This window comes from Rhinolophus sinicus, chromosome 9 (genome assembly GCF_057876585.1).
Source record: "Rhinolophus sinicus isolate RSI-liver-muscle chromosome 9, RSI-T2T, whole genome shotgun sequence".
NCBI classification, from domain to species: Eukaryota; Metazoa; Chordata; class Mammalia; order Chiroptera; family Rhinolophidae; genus Rhinolophus; species Rhinolophus sinicus.
The window spans coordinates 39147978-39171541 of record NC_142509.1 but is presented as its reverse complement, the minus strand read 5'-3'; the positions used below and the strand labels follow the sequence as shown (position 1 = coordinate 39171541).

The 23564-nt window shown below is 48.8% G+C and overlaps 1 protein-coding gene across 1 annotated transcript in view; it reads left to right on the top strand.

The window, feature by feature from the left end:
* The window catches only part of TMEM132D (transmembrane protein 132D), a 404012-nt gene that overhangs the window by 89312 nt on the left and 291136 nt on the right, over positions 1 to 23564 (top strand). Inside the window, exon 2 of the mRNA XM_074321404.2 lies at positions 19322 to 20210. Coding sequence (XP_074177505.2) covers positions 19322 to 20210 — 889 coding nt within the window. The remainder of the gene's footprint in view (positions 1 to 19321; positions 20211 to 23564) is intronic.

Sequence of the window (23564 nt, the reverse complement as noted above, 5' to 3'; positions counted from 1 at the left end):
GGGTGCCCGGAGCCCACCCTCACCTTCGCCCATAGTGTGACTCAGGTGTGCTTGAAACGATTCTTTTTCTGAAAGGCCTGGCAAGCATCCCAGGGCAGGGACAGGACAGGGACGAGCGTCCTGTGTGGACGGCCCTCCCAGCACTCCCACCCAGGAGTGGGCAGGTGAGGCAGGGGCCCTCCTTCTGTCCTTTCACCTGGAATCCCGGCCTTCAGGCAGGAGCTCTGTGTTCTCTCCTGGCGTCATGACTCGGGGAACAGGGAGGAGACCTTCTTCATGTCCAACACGCCTCCTAACAGCTATGGCTGCCCGACCCTTCCTCCTGTCACTTGGCGAGCACAGCCTCAGGATGGCAGCTGTCTTCTACAGAGCCCGTGACCTGGTGGAAGGAAAGCAGGCTGTCCTGTTACATGGCAGTCACTCTATGCCTTTGGGATTGAAAACCCGGTACTACTGCGCTAGAGGTTAATTTTGACCTGGGCCTGCTTTTCTGATAAAAGACACAAAATCAGGGGGAATGGGTGTCTGACTGAGTCTTCTAGGTCTGGCCGCACTGTTTGAGATTTCCAGCTCCTCTCCCCAAAGGTGGGGAGTTAGAGTTTATTGACCAAGTGACTGTTTCCATGTTTTGCTACAATGTGTCGGGAGTTCCTTTTTTCATCTCTGGCTGTTAAGTGCCAGGCTACATATCAAAGGCAGGAGGCATGTTGTTGCATCACAGACAACCCTCCCCCTCCCCTTTCCCCCCGTCCCCCCTCCTCTTCCTCCCTCCCTCTTCTCTTTCCTGTTTCTCCTGCAATAGAGTCTTCTCCATCTGTGTGTTTGGTGGGAGGTGTGTGCTGTAAAGGCAGACGATGGTTACTTTAATTCCATTTATTATACAGCAAGGACTAACATGGCCACTTAGGTTTAGCAGCAAGATCTCTAATCTCATTGATTTTTCCTGGTATTTGGTAGAATATTATAGCTGAGATCACTTAAGTAAGATTTCGAGAAATGAATGGAAGAGTCATTTAATCTGCTTAGCTTGTTCACTGATAACCAATCAATACAGTGCGTTATTGGCTATAGAAATACCATTAGTTGTGTCATGAGGGACGCCCCATATACATGATAGGAGGCAACAGATTGTTTTTTTGTTTTGTTTTGTTTTCTTTTTTGTTTTATTAATTTCAGTTTTATTTGCTGCAAGGGTCTTTGCCACAGTGTCACCATGGCTACAAACCTGAGAGACGAGCAAAGAATGGTACTAATTTTCACCCTACAAGTCAAATAATGGGCAGGTGTCCTGGGCCTCAGTGAGACCATGGTGATGGTTTCTAACACTGATCTTCAGGTAATTTCCTTTACTGCTGTTTGTGCTTATTTGCCCAAAATTAGTTATTTTATGGCAGAAACTTTTAGGTTCTTTGCATTTGGAGCAGAGGCTGCAGATTCAAATTCCATACAGTCCAGCAGTGAAATACATAGAGGGTGCCAAAAAATGTATGCACATTTTAAGAAAGGAAAAAACTGTATTAAAATTGTAATAATATATATTGATAACAAAAGATGAATACAAGTCACGTGTGACTTCTGCATTTACAAGAGGTGCTCAAAGTGGTTCCCATCAGCATCCAGACACTTCTGATTACGGTGAACTGCTGCTTGAGCAACGTTGACCAAAGTGTCCACTTGTATCGCTGTGCATGCCATTTCAATTTCTTCACACAGTACCATGCATCTCAAACTTATCACGAATGCGTGCACTTGTTAGATGTGCTGGAGGTTCTGTTGCACACTCACGCCTCCATTGTTGTACTTCCACAACGTTCTCGAATTTCAGATGCCACTTCAAAATGGTCCTGCGCTCCTCAAGACAACCGTGCTTCCGCCATTTTCTTTGTCCTGCCTGTTGCATGGTGACGCTAGCATTCATTTAATTAATGCCATCTTTTGAGCGAATGTCATACTACACATTGCAACCATAATTCAATCCAACTTCAGAAAGTATAGATAACACCTCTTAAAATGGGTATACATTTTTTTGGCATCCCCAATACATGAGTGAAACAGGCAGGTGTAAGGAGAGAACGGTTTAAAGGAAATGGTAAGTGGTGATGGACAGCTGCTGGGAGACTCTAGGGAGTGGTGTGGCCCGTGGGAAGTGGGACTGCACACCCTCCTAAAGGGCCTGCTATGCACCTAAGATCAGAGATCCCTCACCTTCCAGCGACTGGAGAGATGTAAGACATTAAGATTTCCTTGTGGAGTTTCACAAGCATTCAGTGTTGTCAGCTAACGAGAAAATATTAGAGGCTCTTTGGCTGTGTGTGGAGACGTGGTTATCACACCTGGACGAGGTGCTCTTGGATGGAGGCCAGCGATGCTGCTAAGTGTGGTCCAGCACACAGGACAGCCCCCCAAGGACCCATCCAGCCCCTCGTTTTAGTAGGGCCGGGATGAAAAACCATACCTTAGGGTGATTTCACATGGGCCACCAAAGAATTAACATCTGTGCAAACATTTGTGCCTAATGTTTCTTTCTCTTTAAAGAAGCACAAATTCATTTTTATAACAAGGCAAAGGCATTTTTGTCTCTGAGAGCACTTTTATCTGAGGGTTTTTATGTGGCAAATTTAAAGGTGTTCCCCCCCACCCCCCAATCTAAAACCTACTGCTTTCAATTGGCCTAGGAACGCACCCGGCCCGACGGTTCCACCACCAGCCGGCAACTCGCGCTCTTGCTGGCCAGTGTCCTCTGAATTACGTGACCCTTTCGTGCTGTTCTCTTTGGTGTCCGTGGAATACTTGTTTCGCAATCACCTGCTATTTTATGTTGTGTGTAAGGTGCTTCTGAACACACTCCGGGGGAGCAATATTTCAGATGCAAAATACATTTTCCTCCACGGAATTGTGTTGCGATAGCTCGTAAGGTGTTTATTCGCGCTTATGTGAAACGCACATCAAGGGAAAAGAGTCCCGCGCACATAAACAGGAACACGCCCGGCGCCACGCAGGGGTCCGTGAAGACGCGACTTCTGCACAGGCCTCTTTACAGAAACAGCGAAAAATGCCGTTTGCTTTTAAGGTTGTCCATTACCTGAAACACAGGAAAAGTGGAAGCGAAAGGAAAACACGCGTGCAGCGTGGCAATCCAGAGCAAAGCGAGATAGCGATGTACGGTCTTAGTGCAGAGGGTAAGAAGCACCGTGAGTGGGCGGCCCGTCTCTCGTGAACTGAGTGGGAGGGCGCGTGGAGCGTGAGCCTGCAGGGCGGGAACGGTCCACTTCCGTGGGCCGCTCCGCATTCATTCTCCAGAACGCCCCGCCTTCTTCCCCGCCCCGCCTGGTGTCCCAGGAGGGTGGTCCTTATGAGTGGCACAGGGAGGAGAATGGGGTCGCGGGGCCCGTTCCTTTGGGCGTCACAGCGGGCTCTTTCCTGGGGCGACGAGCGCGCCCCCTAGTGCTGGCCCTGCGGTACTGCAACAGCCCGGGCGGGTCTGCCGCGTGTGCGTATCTCGGCTGGTACGTCCACCGATAAGGGATTTTAATAGCGCTCCAAAACGCTCTCTTTAAAATAGGAATAATTTTTAATATTATAGGGGTATTATAAAAGTAACACTTGATCACTCTATGGAACAGAAAACAAAAGGAAAATCAGCAAGTCAGTCATACAGTCTATCCCCAGTGAGAAACTATCAATATTTTTAAATAAACGTGTTTATTGAAATTTAACATCTGTAAAGAAAAGGGATCAACTAGGTAATTAAAAATCAGTATGTCCATGATCAGGAGATAGAAACGTGGTTGCGAGGGGCTGACGGGTGGGGAAATGGGGCGAGGTTGGCAAAAAGGTGTAAACTTTCAGCTTCAAGATGAATGAGGTCTGAGGGTTTCACCTGAAACATAGTGACTGTCGCTGATAATGCTGCTGCGGAGATGACATTTGCTGAGAGAGTAGAATTTAAATGTTCTCACCAAAATACATATGTGTATGTATATGTGTATGTTCATGTGTGTGTATGTGTATGTATGTGTGTGTGCGCACATGTGAGTGTATGTTATGTATGTGTGTGTTGTGTATGCATGCATGCATGTGTATGCATGTGTATGTATACGTTATGTGTGTATGTGCATGTATATGTGTGTATGTGTATGTGTGTATGTGTGTATGCATTGCATGTATGTGTATATTATGTATGTGTGTATATGTGTATATGTATGTATGTATATGGGAGTGTATGTGCGTGTATGCACTATATAACTGAAGAATAAAGCTGTGAGAAATTTACAGTGTGTATTGTGATGATGGCATAGATCTACATTGTGCATGAAAGGATTCCTCCCAGATGTGTTAACTTGGTGGGAGCAATGCTTTCACGGTGGGTACATACCTCAACCCATCATGATGGACACTTGACGTGTCTCACAATTGTGTTTGTCAATTCTACCTCAATAAGGCCAAATGAGAAAAAAAGAGAGATCGACCTTCTTTGGCACCCAGAAGTTCCCGGCAACCCTCTTGCAGTCACTGCTGCTTATTCCCAAGGGTACCCACCATCCTGAACATATGTTGGTTTTGCCTGCTTTTCAGTTTTATGCAAACGGCATCAGCTACTATGTATCTGTTTGTGTGTGGCTTCTTACACGCTACATCCTGTGCATGGATTTCAGGTAGGTTGTCAGGTCTGTTCAAGTCTGTTGCGTAACTCACGATTGGGTCTTCTGTTTTGTGAGGATTTTGTTCCTTTAACCTTGTGCAGATGCATCGGTATGCAGGGTTCTGTGTTTTTGTTTCCAAAGATGTAATGTCACTATATGCCTGCACATGTATGTCTGATGAAAACATCCCCATACCATCGCATGTTTCTACCCTAGAGTATCGTTTTCCCAGCTGCCTGATTTATGCAACCATTGTGCTTTACTCAACAATTACGTCTGAGCTAAAGGCCTTCCAAATGCCAGACATTGTGCAGATTCTGCAAATAAATGGTGAGCAGGATAGAGAAGCCTCTTGACCTTTCAGCGTTCCATTCACAGACATGAAATAAGCAATAATGCAAAATGTGACAAAGATGAAGACAGCGGCTGTTCACACGATCTCATTAACCAGTTCCTTGTTGCTACGTAATTAGGTGGCAGCCAAACCGTGGCTGGACATTTTGGGTATTTTGTTCTGAAGGATAGTATTTTGAATGTTAAACTTCCAACGTTTATTGTTTTTGTTGTTGCCACACTGTAAAATAAATGACTCAGATTTATTCTCGCTTCTAATCTCTTAGCAACTAGTGAAATAGCATTGATTCTTAATACGTTTTATCTGTGATTAGACTAACTGCCATTTGTATATGCACTTGGTTATTTGATTGTCACCTGGTCTCCGCCCTGTCACCACTGAGAAATAGGACATGTGTTTAGATTCAGAAGTTCAAGTTCATGATGCCTTCAGTATGTGGCTACCTTTCTGTGAGTAAAGAAACCAAATTCTCCAACACTTTAGAGTTGTTGGTTGTTTTTTCATAAGCCTAAGAAAACTGGGGGTGGGTAGGGGTGGAGAACCTGCTGGGAATTCAATTCTAAATTCAAATCATTTCTGTTTTTTGTTAATTTACAGGAGTGTTTTTTTATTTTGTCATAATCAGTGTGTCCCAAGCATATAGGATCTCATTTTGGGTAAATTTGATTTTGATTGCGGTTGTGAGGTTGATAAAGTCTTCTTCATCACAATTAATGCTCTAAACTTCAGCCTGCAATACTAGATGGGACATCACGTGGCACTCGGGCTAATTGCATGGTCAACTGAACAAATAATAATTGCCGTAGAAGTTTAGAGAAAAATGGGATCAGCGATGGGGTGCTCAGAAAAACTGCTTCATGGGTGAGGTGGAATTTGACCTGATGCTTAAAAGATGAATAGGATTTTGGTTCAAGGGCCAGAAGCTCCTCTCAAGTAGCGGGAACGCCTCAAACAACAGGTGAAGGGTTCTGTTGGCCATCATTTGTCGGTTTTGTAAATACTGTATTTTCTCTGTACACGACATCTTACATTTTCATTAGGTTCAAATGCAAGGGCACCAGGAATGATATCGCATAATAGCGAATTCAGGGTAGTTCAGTGTGATGTTTTGTTCTGCCAGGGGAACTGGCGGTGGGTGTCACCTTGCTGGCCAGTGTTGTCCTTTCAGCCGTGAATCACTGATGTTCTCAGTGCCCGACGGTTTAAAAGTCATCGTCTCTGACATTGGATTGCCATGTGTACCTGAGAACAAACTAGAACGTTCTGCACGACATTTATCTTCTAACTCTTCCATTGTGCCTTGTGACGGAAGGAAGATAAGTGAGGAAAATGAGACGTGAGCCAAAATGGGTAAAAGGTGGGCTTGGTAAGTCCAGAGTAGATGTTACACGCCTCGTCCAGCCTGTCACCAAGTCCTGTCGCTGCTGCCTTTGAACTGTGTCCGTATGGTGGTCACTTCCTCTCACCTGCAGTGCTGCCACCATCATCTCTCATCTGGACTGTGGCAACGCCCCCTTCTGGTCCTACCTCGTCCTTGTCCCCACCTGCGACCTGGTCCCCACGTGGTAGCCAGAGAGATCAGTTTAAGCAGCTGGGCTTTGGGACTGATCCTGCAGTCTGGAGATGGAAAGTCCAACGCCTGGAGGGAAAGCGTGTGGCACAAAGGAGGCGTGGGGCTGGGTGGGGACTGTGGCCATGCGGTGAGTCCTCGGCCCACCTAATGAGCACCGTGCTGTCACGTGTTGCGGTGTGACGATGGAGCCACAGATTGGTCACATCTTGCAATGTGTTGAGGGAAGAACCTAGAATCAAGATTTTTGTGTGAAATCTAATGTTTTGTAAATATTGGCATTAAGAGCTAATTATGAATTCAAATAATACCACGCAGGCTTTGGAGCCAGACTTGGCTCGTGCGCCTTCGGTGCACAGCGTCTGCTGTGGGCAGTGGGGAGGGCTTCTCACCAAGGAGTAACAGAGACCTGTGGGGGTGACGTTCTGCCACCATCCACCTGAGTGTCCCAAGCACCAAGTTTGGGAAGGGCAGGTTCCTCCTGAAAGTCCAGAACCAGGGTCCCTGTTTCCCTCTTCACACCACAGATGCCTTTTTGCCCAGTGATGGCAACCTGGGGGTTTCACCGTTAGAACTTTTTACAAAAGGATTTGAAACTGGCTCTTTCCCCTTCCCCATGGCCAGGCCCTGAATGCGGGAGAACAGAGGGCCCTTGCTTCTCAGGCTTCTGACATTCTAAGTGAGGACCCAGCCTTGCAGGGTCACTTCCTATCACCTGCTCTGTGCCCAGGTCATTCCTGCTCCTGGCTACGGGGTGTCTGGCACCGGAGTTGTCAGAAGACACAGCGTCCAGTCGCTCTGGGGAGAAGAGTGTGCAGGCAGAGCTAAGTGGGTTGCATGCTTTTTAAGCACTCCTATTAGAGAGCGAGATATGCTGTGTTCACTCAGGAACATAAATTGTTGGCAGATGAATTGAGGAGCAAGGGAAAAGAGGATGAGAGGTGAGTGTCCGTCTTTAAAGAAAACATGGTTTAATTTCCGGCCTGCTTTTAGAGAGCCGTCTGTGCTGGTGGATTCCGACACCCCGATTCTTGGCGTACTGCGTTGTTTGTATTCTGACTCGACATTCTTCTTTGATGATGGAGTGAAGTGGGGGTCACTTGGGAGGCCCCTCTCTTCCCCCACACAATACCCTGAATAAATGGGCCTCCATCCTTCTAGTTTCTCACTGTATCTATGTAATGGGCTTTTGCACATGCTGTTCAACAGAAATGCAGAAACAGACATCGCGCATGGACCTGGTAGGGAAATACTGACAATCTGGATAAAGCCTGTGATGGGAAAAGAATGTCATTTTCTGATTGAAAAGGATGGAGCGGGAGGGCAAGGCGACCCCGTAAAGTTGGGCCGAGTCCTTTGTCTGCTGTGCTGCCAGGACTCTCCTTGCTCTGATCATGTCAGCTTCGCTTTATTTTTTCTTCTTCTTTACATCAGTTCCCAAAACATGCAAGGCTTTTAAGGTTGCAGTTTCAAATTCCCTTCCAGTGACACCTATTAATCCACCCACACTTAACATTCCACGTTTGAACTGTTAATTCAATGTGATTGTAAGTCACTTCAGAACAAAGGTCTCATGCTGAGTAGCCAGCTCTTAGTAATGCAGGCAATCTGGGAGCTGAGGTGGGGAGGGGACACCCCTTCTTTCCTGCTCTTAGTCCCTCTGACTCCCCTGCAACCTGACACACACATTTTGTTTCATTTTCATTCTTGGTCTCCACGTTGCTCAAATGGGGGCAATCATATTGTCACAATGAGGCACCGAGAAAGGACCCTGAGACCATCTGATGAGGGTCCTCACTACCCTGTAGAATCACCTGGGACTTTAGAAAGCTTCCACATTTGGGCCACATCATACACAGCAGTCAGCACGGGGTGGGATGGGTCTGAGCACTTCTTTACAGCTGCTGAGGGTCAGCCAGCTGGGGAGTCCTGCTGTGGTTTGGTTCTCTCACTGGACAGATGGGACACTGCCTGCCGGGTTGGGAGCTGGAAAGACCTCCAGCTCTTAGGCAAGTGTGTGCAGACCTTCTCTCCAAATTCACCTGCCCTGTCCACACTAACCTGCCGTCCACACTAACCCGCCGTCCACACTAACCCTGCCATCCACACCAACCCTGCCATCCACACTAACCCGCCATTCACGCTAACCCACTTGGTTTCATTATTGCAGTTGCCTCCCAGCTAGGCTGTCTGCTCAGCAAGATGCCTTCCTGTCATCAACTCAGTTTCAGTCTCTGGCTCCAAACTTTAAGGGCGTCTTATCACATGCAGAATAAAGTCCAAATTCTCATGATTTGAGACCGCACCTGGTCTGGCCCGTGGCTGTGTGTCTGCCTCAGGGCCTTTGCTCTTGCTGTCCCGTCAAGCTGGAAAGCATGTCAGCCCATTGCCATGGCCTCTACTTCCTAGCTTCACGTGGGTTTCTGTTTAAACGCCACCTACTTACTCAGGAAGGCTTTGTCAGGGGTGTTAGTGCAGCCAGATCCAGACAGGGAGGACTAAGCATTTCTTAAATTGCTAATAAGTCATCCAGGATTCTTTCCTCCTCACATTCTTTCCGCTAATAAGATATTCCAGTGCTGGGAGATATGTCAAAGCCTTTTGTGGAAAACAAACTAACAGGTGGGATTTGTCACTGATGTGACAGGTGCTGGTAGGGGGTCTCGGGGGGGTGTCACACTAGCTGGGGGAAGACTGACAAGCAATTGGCATTTCACCTTTCCCCGAATGCTGTGAGCCAGTGGCACTCTCTGCCTGGTCTGGATGGATTCTGTGTGTTTTCAGCTGCAGCCCACTCTCAGGGTGCCCTAGTTTCTCATTGGAAAGGAGGAATTAGGAACTAATGGCTTATTGATATGGGAGAGGGAATCGATCAGTTAACATTTGAAAAGCAGTGTGAGATCTAAATAGTAAATGATTGGTCATTGGAGTCTTGGGGATTCCATCACCTGCTCACACATGAGCGAGCTAGGACAAGACACGGGGAACAGTTGAGGTGGGGTTCACTTCACAACGCACAGCAGAATGAGGAAGCAATTGAGCTGTGTTATAGACACACTAAGAAAATTAGATTTCCTGGGACCCAAGTCTGTGAAGTGGGTTTTACACTTTCTGCGTAAGAAGCAAGGCAGACTGATGGCAGTAGGTGGGAGAGCCCAGCCCGGTGAGGAGACCCGCCTGGAAGGGTGTGCGCGCTGATGCACCCTGGGGTGGGGTGCCCCGACTGACGGCCACTCACACCCACAGGGATGCACAGTGCGTCCCCCCACTCCCCACAGCCGGGCAGACCCAGGCCCCGGATCAAGTGGGGAGACCTTTGGGAACTTCAGGCTGGAGAACCACGTCTCCTGCCTGGAGCCCCTCCCAGTTAGAGTGGCTGGAATGGGCGGTCCCTCCCCTCTCTAGGCAGGACCCTGACCGTGTTCTAGTTTTCATCACAGTGGCATGGAGTGTTTCTGGGCCCCAGGAGGAAAGAGAGTGTGGAGGCCACCTTGTGTTTCCTATCAGATTCAGCGCCGCGCACTACCCAGGTGTCGCCCTCTTGTGGCTGGAATCGTCTGTGCACAGGACAGGCCTGCGTGTGGACGTGTGGTTGTGTACAGCAGGTGACCAGGACCATTGCGGAGCCATTTCCACGTTTTATTTTAATTTACACTATTGTTGTCGTTAGTCTGACAACACCATTCAGGTGTGCAGTGCTCTTAGGAAACCAGGTCTGTAAATAGTGGTGAATTGCGTGTCTCGTGTGGATCCGGCCCACACTGAGGGTGGCCCCAAAACTTAGTTCCATTGCAACAGTGACCGTATTCTTGGTTATGGATCCTTTATGGCCCATTTGACTCTGTTTCTTTCTCTTTTTTTTGGTGGGATAAGAAGCTTAGACTACTGGTTATCAAGTTTTTATTGGCAAATTCCAGGTAATGAATAGCTTTGAAGGAGGCAGTAAACAAACGAACGAACAAGGAAGCCACGAAAGTCCTATTTCATAAAGACTCACATGCGTTTAGAAGCAGATAGATCCCTTGTCAGGGTGAAATAAACTTGTCACCCAGAAGCTCACCATTGAACCCAAGTGGTGGTGGGTACTGTTTTAGGCAAATACTCCTCTCAGGAGCCTGGGGCTCTCACATAAGCACTTTCTGGTGGAGTAGAACATTTACTGAATCTTTTTCAAAGCATCCCAGCTACCTGGTGTTGACAGAATTCAGTGCTTTCAAAAGCACTTTCCTTATGGGAAACACTAAGTTTCATGAGGCTCAGAGAAACGTGCCCTCAATGAATAAGTGTCTGACGGTAAAAATAAATAACGAAGGTTTTCCCTACATCTGTCATTCCTGGGGACTCAGAACTTTGTAAGAGGACGCACTGAAAATCACCTACTTTCTAACAGTGTTGACAGTCATCGTGTAGCTCTAGTCTTAATATATATACACTTGAGCCTTTTTCATTCTGAGAAATGTATTTTTCTATTACTGAATTGAACTGGATCTAACAGTTTTTCACTCCTTCCTTCCTTCCTTCCTTCCTTCCTTCCTTCCTTCCTTCCTTCCTTCCTTCCTTCCTTCCTTCCTTCCTTCCTTCATCTTGAGTATGTAGGCAGCTTTTGGTGGGTTTTCCTCTAGGATGGCCAGATTGCCAGTTCTGAAAATCGTCATATTAATAATATACTAGCTGACATGGGTCGAACATGGACATGGAATAACTCATGTAAGTCTCTCAACAGTGCTCCGAGGCGCATAGAGTTGGGTTATTATCCTCATTTTGCAGATGAAGAACAGGAGAAGAAGGCAGATTAAATGACTTGCCGAAGTCGCACCGCGAGCAAGAGGGAAGCTCGCGGGTGGTTGTCATTGTTCTAAAACCTGGCCGCCTGACCCACAACCCGCTTTCTTCACTACCCGCTTTACCGCCAGGTTTCATTTTCTTTTTTAACATGGTAGCAAGTGAATTAATTATTGGCCATTTATGCCCCATTTTATTAAAAGGACATAAATTAAGAGGAAAACAGATGAGGAGTTTGTTGGGGGCATGGTGGTGTCTCTAACTCATAGTTATCCACAGAGATGCCTAGAAGGGAAAGTGCTTCTTCTCTCTAATTAGGAGTTTTGTAATAAATCAGTTTCCATTTTACTGTGAAGCCAGCATTCCGGAGGTGAAGGCTGCTCATTCTGGAAGCAGACAGAGCTCGCTTCAAACCCAGGCTTGACCACTTTGTCACCGTGGGCCAACTGTCTTGATTCTCTCAGCCTTAATTTCCTTACCTGCTGAGTGCGGATAATAAAATACTTGCCTTCATACTATGGTGAACACCTAATAATATAATAAATCAAAAGTGCCTGACACTTGGCAAAAACACAATAAATATCATTCCCCCCCCCTCAATTTTCCTGTAAAACACCTTTATATGGAAACCCATTTCCAAAGAAAGCAAATGCAGAAATGTGAAGCCACAGTAGCTCATTTCTTTTCAGCACTGAGTAATATTCCATTGTCTGAATGGACCACAGTTTATTTCTCCGTCACCTATTGACAGATCTCTTGGTGGTTTCCCAGTTTTGGTGATTATGAATACAGATGCTTTAAACATCCCTGTGCAGGTTTTTGTGTGGACATAAATTTTCAACTCCTTTCAATAAATACCAAGGAGTGTGATTACTGGATCGTTTGTTAAGAGTATGTTTAGTTTTATAAGAAACCATAAAACTGTCTTTGAAAGTGGCTGTGCCATTTTGCATTCCCGCCAGCAATGAATGAGAGTTCCTGTTGCTCTACATACTCGCCAACATTTGGTGTTGTCCGTGTTTTGGATTTTGGCTATTTTAATAGGACTGCAGTGGTTCAATATACTTTTCATTGGATATTTAGTTTGTTTCTAATTTTTTAACTTTAACCCTGACACTACACTGAATAGTCTTATAATATCAACTGTCCTTATTTTTTCATATCTAGAATAGATTGCGAGGCATGCAATGAGTGAGGCAGAGAGAAGAGGGTCCCACACTTCTCTTAGATATTGTCAAATCAGCTCCTGTGAAACAGCACTCTGGACAGCATTGTTCGCTGTGGTTTAGTAAACTCTTTGTCAGGTCTGTAAAAAAAATTTGTCATGTTGAGTGTGGCATGACTTTTGTCTCTATTTTCAGAATATGGGCGTAACAGACACTGAGCTAGCTCCCACCTAGGAGGGTCTTCCACACTCACTTGTCTGGAAGGTCAGTTCCAATTGTGCCTTCGCCAACCTGGATGGCGTTTCAACATATTACCCATGACTGGCATGGCTGCATACACACATACGAACATACATACATACACACATATGTGGCATACACACATATGGTGTCTTAAATGATAAAACAGGAGTGGAGGTTCTCAGGTAGCAGTGATTTTGTTTTCCGACTAGCGTTGCCTGATACAGCACATTAAATTCCAGAATGTCCGGTTAAATTTGATTTTCAGATAAACCACGCATGCCCCATGCAATATTTGGGACATACTTTGGCTTAGAAAAGAACTGATTGTTATGCTGAAATGCAGATTTAAATGGGTGCCCTGTGTTTATCTGGCCGCTCGCCCCAGAGGGGCGTTTGGTTATGTCCGGAGACATTAGCAGTCGTCACGCTGGGCAGGGGACTTCTGCTGGCATCTAGTGGGTCGAGGTCAGGGATGCTGATAAATATTCAACAGTGCACAAAACCTCCTGCAACAAAGAGCTGTCCTCAGTCATCCTGGGCTGAGATTCCTCACGGGACTGTCTGTTTTTCCATTTAATTTCCAGCTTTTGCGTTGAGCTAGTGAAATGTACAGACTCCCAAGGACTCCCCGTGACTAATCTATGTGGGAACGTGGGACTGTCCTCAGCCTCCCTGTGTCAGGTCTTCATTTTGCTTGGCTGGCTGCCTGACTTTCAATCCTCTAACCCTGCCTTCTTCACGGCACTGACTCAGGCATGAAATTGCATCACGTGGGCGCCTGTCCTTCCTTGTGCTTCAGTCTGTCCCCCTCAGCAGGATGTCACCTTCACGAGGAGGGGGATCTTGTGTGTCCTGTTGAATCCGGTCTCCCAGCACCGAGGACAGTGCCTGGCGCCCATCTCCGTGCCAGCATGACACAATGACTAGATAAAGGCAGACGTGCCTCTCGTCGTGAAGGTAACCGCACAGCCTCTGAACAAACACATTTCTCATCACAAGTGATTCTTGAGGCTGGAGCGCTTCTCGCACTGAAAGCAACACAGAGGGCGGCTGCGTTTGCCACCGTGGGCGTCACGCTCCTTCAGGAAGAAGCTGCAGTAAAATACCACTTTCCTGAATCATTCAACATATGAAAATGTGCCTGAGAAATGGAGGCAGAGTCCCTTCTGATCTCTCTGAATCGACTTCTGTGTTTTAGCCGCAAACTGCAAGCAATGTGTGTGGAGGAAGGAGCCTGTCCCCACCTTGGGGCCTTCCTCTTACATTCCAAGTGCAGTGTGGGGGGACGGAGGGGGTGCAGTTCTTCTCCAGGTCCCCTAAAAGTGTCCCTTTATTGACACAGATCCCAAAGAGTGTGTGTGTTTCTCTGGAGCTAACGTTCGTCACTTACAGAATACATACATACATAAAGAACACACATGGAGCCCCCCAGTGTGCCCAGCTCTGTGCGTGATCCTGGGGCCATCTCACGTGTCATCGTCACGTTTGCAGCAGTGGCGTGTCCTTGAAGCCCCCCGCCTGTAACTGGTGCAGCTGGTGTAGACACATCACCACAAACGACCTACTTCAGTGTCCGCCTAAGCAATAATGACCATGGACCGTGGGCTTTGGGGGTGAGTGGCATTGCTTGCCAGATTCATTAAGAGAGATGCCCGGCCAATCACAATGTAAACAAAGCATTTTTCTGTGTACCCCTGGTGACTGGCAAGCACTGGCACTCACGCCACATTCTGGGTAAAACGTGTCGTAACTTGGACAATGAGCAGAACAGGACTGAGTCCTTGAGTCTCCCCTTAAGAGTCCCATTGCTTAGTGGGGGAGGAGCAGACTGCCTGCTGGGTTTGTCTTGTCCCTGCCACTTGTGTGACTTCAGGCAAGCCACTTACCCACTCTGCGTCTCAGCCCCAAACACATGGGGTTGCCAGGAGTACAACGTTCACTCGTTGGTCTAGTGCAGAGAACAGCGGGGGGAGCAAAGGGCATGTGGTTATTAAATAAAGAATTTGGCGGGGAAATAAGGTCCCTGACCCACGCTGCCGAGCAGAAGCTGCGACAGACCCAAGGAGAAAGACAGAACCTAAACCCTGCCTAGGCGTGGAGGGCCCATTGGCTGGGGTGAATGGGGGGGGGTCTTCTTAGATGTGTAGGCCCTAAAGGGAATGTTCTAGAACAGAGGGCAATTTTCCTGCCAGAGATTTGCTTTGGGGGCACGGGCATTACAGCACAGAGTGAGGAAGCAGCAGAGGAGGGGACACAGGCTGTGTTTGGTGAGTGACCGGTGGCTCGGTCTGCTCCACACTCAGGTGACTTGCTCAGCCTTCACTCGTGGACACCTCCGGGGAGTCCCCCGGGGCTGACTGGGCTTTCTTTCTATGACACCATGCTTAGGGGTGCCAGATTCAATCACTAATACCGGGTGCCCTGGTACAGTCAAATTTCAGATAAACAACAAATGTACTTTTTGTTTTTATTGTGACCGTGCCCCATGCACTGTTTCTGTTTATTGGGAATGCAAGCACGGTGGGTGCCTGTGTTTTATCTGGCAGCCCAGGGGGCATTTTCTGCGTGCAGTGTCTGCGTCCCACAATGTCGCAGGAATTGTCCCCGCCATGGGACACAGATGTTGTACCTGCTAGCACAGTCCCTTAGTTATTGCTTTTGGGTCCGCTCAGGGGAAGACTGAAAGGTCTGTCCTCAAATTCCCATTTCCCCCCTATTCCTTAAAAGTAGTATTTAGGGATAAGTTACCTTTTCAAAAATGTTTAAATATAAATTGTCTCCGGGGCAGTGGGGGTCCTTAAAGATATCAACATGCCATTTCCTGCAAATAAGTGTTGAAAGCCATGGCGCCCAAATCAAATGTGATACGTTTTTTCTTAATGGGTCATTAACTGAGATTTATTGCACACAGCTTCTTTCTCACTTGACACCTTCCCCGTTGGTAAGTGGAATGGCCGTTCTCAGATTAGAATAGTCACCCCTTTGGGAATTTGAGGATGATGGGTTTACTTCTTAGCCCAGTCTGTGCATTGTGAAAAATATTGGCACTACTTTTGTCATTTTGTTAAGGAAAAAAAACAAAGAACACTGGCTTGAGGTCAACTTGGAACATTTTTAAGAAATCAACATTTAGGTCCGATACCAAGCAAAGGGACACACAGGCCAGTTGCAGAATAAAGGTCAGAAATGACTTCGAATGTGACCCCCTGTTGCTTCTGGAATTAACTCAGAGGACCCGGGGCCATTGCCCTTACAAGATGTAATTGGTTGAATAATTGTGTTTGAAGTAGTAACACTCAGACTGCAGGTGTCAGGATTGATGTGTAACTACCTGTAACTTGGGAACTTGGTTTTGGCTGTTTCTGGAATGAATGACAAGCCGATGTGATGACAACTGAAGGTAATTGCTGCCAAGATGCGTTTTTAAGAACCGGGGGACACTGTGTCACTGACGTTGGTCTTTCAAGGGATCCTGTTCCACAGAGAGGCTCCTGTTTTAGTTCCAAGTCACTCAGATCCCATGGGGCTCTTAGAACCCTGGATACAAAGATCCAGGGTTCTAATTATGCAGTGACAGCAGCAGAGAAGACAGCATAAAATCCTAATGTAAAAATATAATCTGCTTTGTAATAGATGAAAAGTGTTATTCATGCGTAGATTCATTTGCTCACGCATTGATCAAATATTTGCTGAGTACTGAGTGTTTGCCAGGCGCACTCCTAAGGACGGTGATTAAAATGGAGCAAAGGTCCCTATGGCGCCTCTGCTCATTTGCACAGAAGGCACTGGAGCACAAAGAGACCGTACCCGGGCATGCAGTCCAGTGATGGTAAGCGTGTGATGTAGGGAAGGGCACCGATGGACCATGCAGCCAGAGTCGTTCCGTCACAGGAAGCGCAGGGCGGGGGAGGCGGGACCCAGTGAAGGGACACTCGAGAAAGCTTCCATCCAGAACACGAGCACACAATTCAGTGCCAATTCTTTAGGCTTTTAGTAAAACTCACATGCGGCAATACAAACTTACAGAAAACATCAATCCTGAGTGATTTCCAGAAAGGCTTCAAGATATAATCCTGTTAAGGAACCAAGTCTCTGGCGGTATCTACCATATCCCGATTTTTGGAAATAAGGTTCCCGATTGGGAGGTTGAGCCACGTCACGTTGCCGTGTGGGTCAGTTGGAACGGCTCAAGCCCCGGCAGTCGCAAAGGTTCAGGCCCGCGCAAGCCCTGATGGCCGAGGTGGGACCCAGTGTGCCCTGGGGCTGGTGGTGCCCTTGCCCTGAGAGGGTTCTTCACTCTGGACCGTCCATAAGCTCATGTTGAATGCACGTGTCTGACTGGCTCCTTGTCCACAAGTGTCACGGAAAGACACGTAGCTCCCTGACTGTTAGAACTAGACGTGGGCTTGGGCCCTGCAGTCAGCACCTCATTCTACGGACCAGCCCACGAGGGGCAGAGCGGTTCAGCGGCTGGCTTCTGTCTCTTGAGCTCCGTGCAGCAAACCACGGACAGGGCCCCTTTGTCTGAGCCCTTGGCTTTCTCTGCTCACGACAATTGCTCAGAGGACTGCAGACTCAGGGGAGCATTGTGCCTTGGAAAAAGCTTCCCGCGGCCTTTGAAACCGGCTGGCATGAGTGTCAGGGCCTGAGGTGCGTGTGGGGCAGAATGGCCAGGGGTGATGACACGTCCTGACAGGAAGGGCTCCCCTATAACGTGTGGCATTGCCTAGTCAGTGTTCCCCGGGCCAGTAATTGCCATTGCTAACACCCATTAAATTGGTACTTGAATTATGTAATTTCTGTGTCTGTGTTTTTCTAACAGAATAGAAGGCACACTGTCAAAATAACGTTTTGGATTTTTTTTTTCCCTCCGAGGGAAGGATCTGTTCCACAAGGCAAAAAAGCAGGATGCTTTTGGTACACTGGTGCCATCACAGCTTCCACAGAGGATGTGATGGGATGGAAGTGAAGTGCTCGCCTCGATTCCTCGGTTCCAGGGACTGGGGGTGTGCGCCTTCCACACGTGCACCTGGCATGATGGATGAGGTCCAGTCACCTCGTCGGAGTCTGGAGGGCTCCAGCCAGCACATCCTCCCAGCGTGTCCTGCCTTCGTCTCTCAGCTTAACCCTGAGGGGGGGTGTGATGTCCAGTGATTTATGACTGTCCATCTTGATTCAACTCTGCCCCGCGTCCTCCCTCATTTCCTAGTGGCCCATGTGGCCTAACGTGTAGCGTGTGTAATGGGTGGAATGTGGACACAGCCACACGCCACCTGCTGAGGGAGCCACTACCCTTTTCCAGCTCAGCCTGCCTGGTTGCGTCCATGCGAACGCCCCTCTCTGTTTGATGCTCCACGTCCTTAACAGCTTTCCAACCTTTGGTGACCTCTCCTTTTCACAAAGACAGATCGAGTCTTAGCCATGCCTCCATATCCCCCCAAGGACACCATGACCACCAGTTGAAATTTCAAAACATTGTTCTGTTTGGATATTATTTATTTGCATGCTCAACTTCTACGCATGGCAGATAATATTGGTTTTCCACTGACGTTAGTGGTGTTAGATTTTGTAAAACAAATACCAGGGATGACAAAAAAAAATGTATAAAGTGGACACTTTGGTCAACGTTGCTCAAGCAGTAGTTTGCCGTCATCAGAAGTGTCTGGACGCAAATGGGAACCACTTGGGGCACCTCTTGTGATTGCAGACGTCACACGTGACTTGTATTCATCTTTTGTTATCGATGTATACTGAGTATTACAATTTTAACAGTTTTTCATTTTTTAAAATGTGTAAACACTTTTTTGGCACCTTCTGTATCTAGTCATAGGTCATTAGGCGATTTCATCACTGTGTGAACATCACAGAGTGCACTTCACAGAAACCCCGAGGTACAGCTGCCGCAACGTGCGAGCCGGGCTTCACGAGCCTGGCAGCCCAGTGCAGACCTGCACCAGCAGCTCCTCAAACACCTCTTGTTGTAGCTGAGCCCTGAGAGCTGGCCTTTCCTCTTGTTTGGACCCCAAGAAAAGCAGAACCCCAGGCCTGGGTAGTAGTTTTTTCTTCCAAGTTTCCCAATGGTTGTCACTGAAGGGCGTCTCATAATTGTACTAAGAACCACCGTGGTCGGCCCAGTTGTCACATGATGTAGAAAGGGGAGCGGCCTGCGGGCAGCTCACCTGGGCAGGTGCGGGCAGCTCACCTGGGCAGGTGCGTGCCGCTGGCATGTCTAGCAGATTGCATCCCTGCGTGGCAAGGCTGAGCGCGTGCAGAGCAGTGATGCTTTGCTCTATGACGTTTGCTGTCTGACATTACGACCTGACCACATGACGCCATTACGCGGGCTGCACCCTCACCAGGCGCCAGCCGTGTTTCAGCCCCACTAACGGTGTGGGCCACGGCCTCATGTCCCGTGGATTGTTGACCGACCATAATGAGAAGTGAGGGACGTCAGGACGCCGTGTGGAGACAGGGCTGGCCTCTGGCGCGGAGCGGGGCAGGCGGGCATCCGGGGTCCGCGCGTGGGGACAGTTGGTAACCGCTGCTCCGATTGCTCCCACAGTGACGCAGAGCCGCGGCGCCCTGGAGAGCATCCAGCGCTTCTCCCTGCTGCCTACCTACCTGCCCGTGACCTACCGCGTCCAGCACGCCGACGCGTCCTTCTTCCTGAAGGAGGCCAACCAGGACGTCATGCGCAACTCCAGCCTGCAGTCGCGCGTGGAGTCCTTCCTGGTCTACAAGGCCCAGCGGCCGCCCGTGCTCAACGCCAGCTATGGGCCCTTCTCCGCGCAGCAGGCGCTGGGCCGGGACCTCCTGCTGCCCGCCAGCCCCTTCGGCTTCCCCGGCCAGTTTGCCCTCAACTGGAAGCTGAAGGCCCACATCCTGCGGGACCGCGTCTACCCGGGCCGGCCCACCGTGCAGGTTCTGTTCCACGTCGTGGGCCGAGACTGGGCCGAGCGCAGCCCCGGGGAGCAGCTGCCCTGCCTGCGGGTGTTCGCCTTCCGGGAGACCCGGGAGGTGCGGGGCGGCTGCCGGCTGCGGGGGGACCTGGGGCTGTGCGTGGCGCAGCTGCAGCTGCTGTCCAGCTGGTTCAGCGCCCCCGCCGTGCTGGCCGGGAGGAAGAGGCCGGCGGAGCCCGCGGAGGGCAGCGCGGTGGAGCTGTACTACGCGGTGCACGCGGGGGACGAGCGCGGGGACTGTGCCCGGGGGCCCACGCTGACAAGTGGCGGCACCGGGCTCGGCCGCAGCGACGTGGACGAGTCGGGCCCTCCCTTGCAGAGGATCGGGACGGTGTTTCTGTACCAGGCGCACAGCCGACCTCCGCTGAGGGAGCTGCGTTTGGACGGCAACGTGGCGGTGCACTACCTGCCGCAGACGGCGCGGCTCGGCGATGTGCTCAGCTTCCCCGTGTCCGTCTCCAGAAACTGCACGGAGGATCGGTTCACGCTGAGGTGAGTGAGTGCGGAATGGGCACCTGTGGCAGCGCGCAGGCAGGCAAGGTGGGCTCCTGAGACACCCCCGTGTGGTCTGAAAAGCTGTGTGCAAGCGGGTTCTCCGTGTCACAACCTCCATGCTTGCGGCAACATGGAGAGACCCGGTTACCTATTTGGTGGCAAAGATACTCTTACTAATCTATCTAGGCCGGTGCAGATCAGCCGGGACAGGGAGACGCCGGCCTTACTCCTTGTGCGCAGCGTGGGCGTCCACACCGCGTGTCAGGAGTGCGCAGGCGGTCAGACAGGAGCCGGGGAGAATCGGGGAGTTAAATGGCTGCAGCTGAAGTGAGGCTGCAGCTGAGACTGCAGCAGGTGTCAGGAGGGATCCAGGACGTGGCCTTGGCAAGTCCAAGTGGGTTCCAAACACGTGAGTTCCAAGTCTGCTGTGAAACCAACCTCAGAGTTCGGGTTGTGGTTCTCTCTGGAAAGAGCACTGCGTGTTCCCAGGATGAAAGAACGTGATGTGTGAAGAATGTGCAGTAGAATTTGTTAAGTATCGTACGTAAGACTATGCCGCACACCAGCCCTCTGGAAGCAGTAGTGTGCGCTTCAGAAAAGTGTATGGGTTTGTTTCCTCTTTGGCATATAACACGCGAGACGTGCCCTTTGCTTTGAGACTGGATTTTCATTACATCGTTTCTTCTTGTTTGTTTTACGCACAGACAAGTTTGATTGTAACAGCGGGTTGGCCTAAGTGTTTTGGGTCACTACACACGGCCTAGCGTTGTGACACAGCTCAGCAACGTGGTCTGAAGCTGCCATGTGATACAGTTTGTGTTGTGACCCTTGACAATGGAAGTGCTGTGGTACATGACACGTTGTCTATGTGGGTATAAGAGTTCGCCCAATAATGATTTGTTCTCTCGTCCCACTCCGTCCGGATGTAGCAGCTCTTTCTTCCTTTATTTCTTTCAGCTCTTGTTGAGGGCGGGTGAGTTTAGGAAAGGAATCATTCTTTTACTCATATGCTTTACCCTTTGCAGTCTGTTGATTGTGACCTAGTGCCAGGGGTTGTCCCTTCATCTCAATCTAATGATTGAACTTGGCTAATTCTTGGCAGCTGTAGCCTTTGGTTTGGACTGAGAGCATCTGCAGACAGAGCCCAGCGATTCAGGCGCGTAAACACATCTGTGGCCTGAGGTCTCGTTCGCTGTCCCTCTGTCCTTTGGAGCTCAGACCCGAGTCGGCTGGTCAGAGGCCCTTGGCATGGGCCACCAGCTTTGGGCTTTGAGTTTCCTGGTCCAGCGGTCTTATGTGACATCCCTGTGCAGGTGGCTGCTTACAGGCAGGAATGTTTTGCTGCTCGAAACTACAGGTTTTGAATCAAGGGAGCGTTATTCTCACATGAGTTCATGCTCTCTGCCATCCTTTCTGTTTCCCAACTCTTGGTTGTCACGTTCCTGGACCCAGGGCTAAAATGCAAAATTTCCTGGGGCCTTAACTCTCCGGGAGGTGATACTCACGTCCAGCTCTTTGGAGCAGCCGTTGTACGTGTGGTGTTAGACTTCACAGGAAGCCTGAATGTGGTGACCACCAACTGCGTGCTGCAAATGTCCAGCAGAGTCCTGTGCGTGGCTCTGCCATCGGCAAGCTGTGACGAGGCTTCGCTGAGCTGTGTAATCTGAGGGGTCCCAATCTTTGCAAATTCACAAACACGCACAGATGAGGCCACTGGATGTGGTAGCTCTGCTTGTAAGTCAAAGGGTCGAACATTTTGAATGTATAGTAAAATTATATTTTGTTCAGAGCCCACCAGTTAGAAATTCGTAAAGAAAAAAACCAGTTTTCCAGTTAAGACAATAGTGAAGCAGATCTTTCATGAGTGAGTGTTTATTTGTTTAATTTGGTAAGGCGGTACGCTTTCTGTCTCTTTCAAAGCTTGCATTAGTAAGGTGCTTGCTGCATACTTAAAATTCTCTAATTACACACAAGTCTTATCTGTTTATGAAAACAGCTGGAGGTAAACCTGGATCTGGCAATGTGATTAGCCTTTAGTCTGAATTCTCATAATTAGAAAATAATAAAACTGTATATCTTTTTTAATGAAGTCAATTTGACACTAATTGAGCATAGCTTCCAAATGTCTGGCACTGGTGTGGGTCTGCTCGATCTGCCATCTGCTGTAATAGAATAACTCCGAAGGGTCAGCCGTGTCTCCTTGGGTACTTGTCTCTGAAATTGAGACTTTTGTTTCTACACTCTCTGTGTTGACAGTGTGACACTGTCCAGAGGTGGGCTCGTGTCTTATAGGTCAGGTGCCAGCAGGATATCCATCCCCACTTGAGGACAGCCAGTGTGGAGAGGGGATCCAATTAAGTGCCACCAACAGGAGGGAGCCTGTCCAATTTGAGGACTGACACCGCAGCTGTAACTTGTTCTTTGCTTGTCAAGCGCCTCCTGCCACATCCCCGCTAATTTTGGTGCCTGTGACCTCAGGGTGACAGCACAGCTAACACACAGGTGTGGCTTCCGTTCTGGGGGCCAGGTTTTGTTGTGCAAATTATCAGTAAGAGCAGTTTTAAAAATTGCTTTGTGGCTGTATGCATGTGTGTGTGCACACGTGTGTGTTAACCTTTGAGAAGAAAACCCAGATGCAGCTGTTTGTCATTTTATAACTTCTCTCCCGTGGGTTGTGTCTTCCAAAGCAGGCCTCTCCAGAAGGAGAAAGGCAAACGCTTTCATTCCTTAGACATCTAAGGACGCCTTTTAATTTCAGAAAATGTTTTCCTTCAAGTGAACCCGGCAGCGTCCATGGCACACGTGGGCCTTTCTTCCGTGCTCCCACGGCTGTTCGTCTGCCCCCTTTCCTCCCCCACAGAGAGCCATTTCAGAAGCATCTGGGTCTCTAATCACCTGGTTATGTGTCTGGAGGAAGAAAAGACTGGTCCTCTTTCTTTCATATCCTCCCACCTATTTATTCTCTGTTCCTTTTTCCCATGGAAGGTCGATTTCAAAGGAGTCCAGGTCATTATATCTTGAAGGCGAGGCTGGAGCCAAGTGTTTGCATAGCGTCAACTGGTCAGGGAAGTGAGAAGGTGTGGAACAGGGGCACAGAACTCAGACGAATGGGGCCTTTTCTCCAAGTCAGAGAGACTCTCAAATGGGTTCAATGAATGAATGAATGAATGAATGAATGAATGAATGAATGAATGAATGAATGAATTGTTGATTACTAACGAATACAAATACTTTGCTGAGGTCTCTGCAGTTTTAAATGCGAAATGCCCATGAATCTGTGGAGCACCTGTGCCTAGCACTGCTCAGCGGGAAGGTCATTTCTGGACAAGGCATTATGACCAAGTAGATATT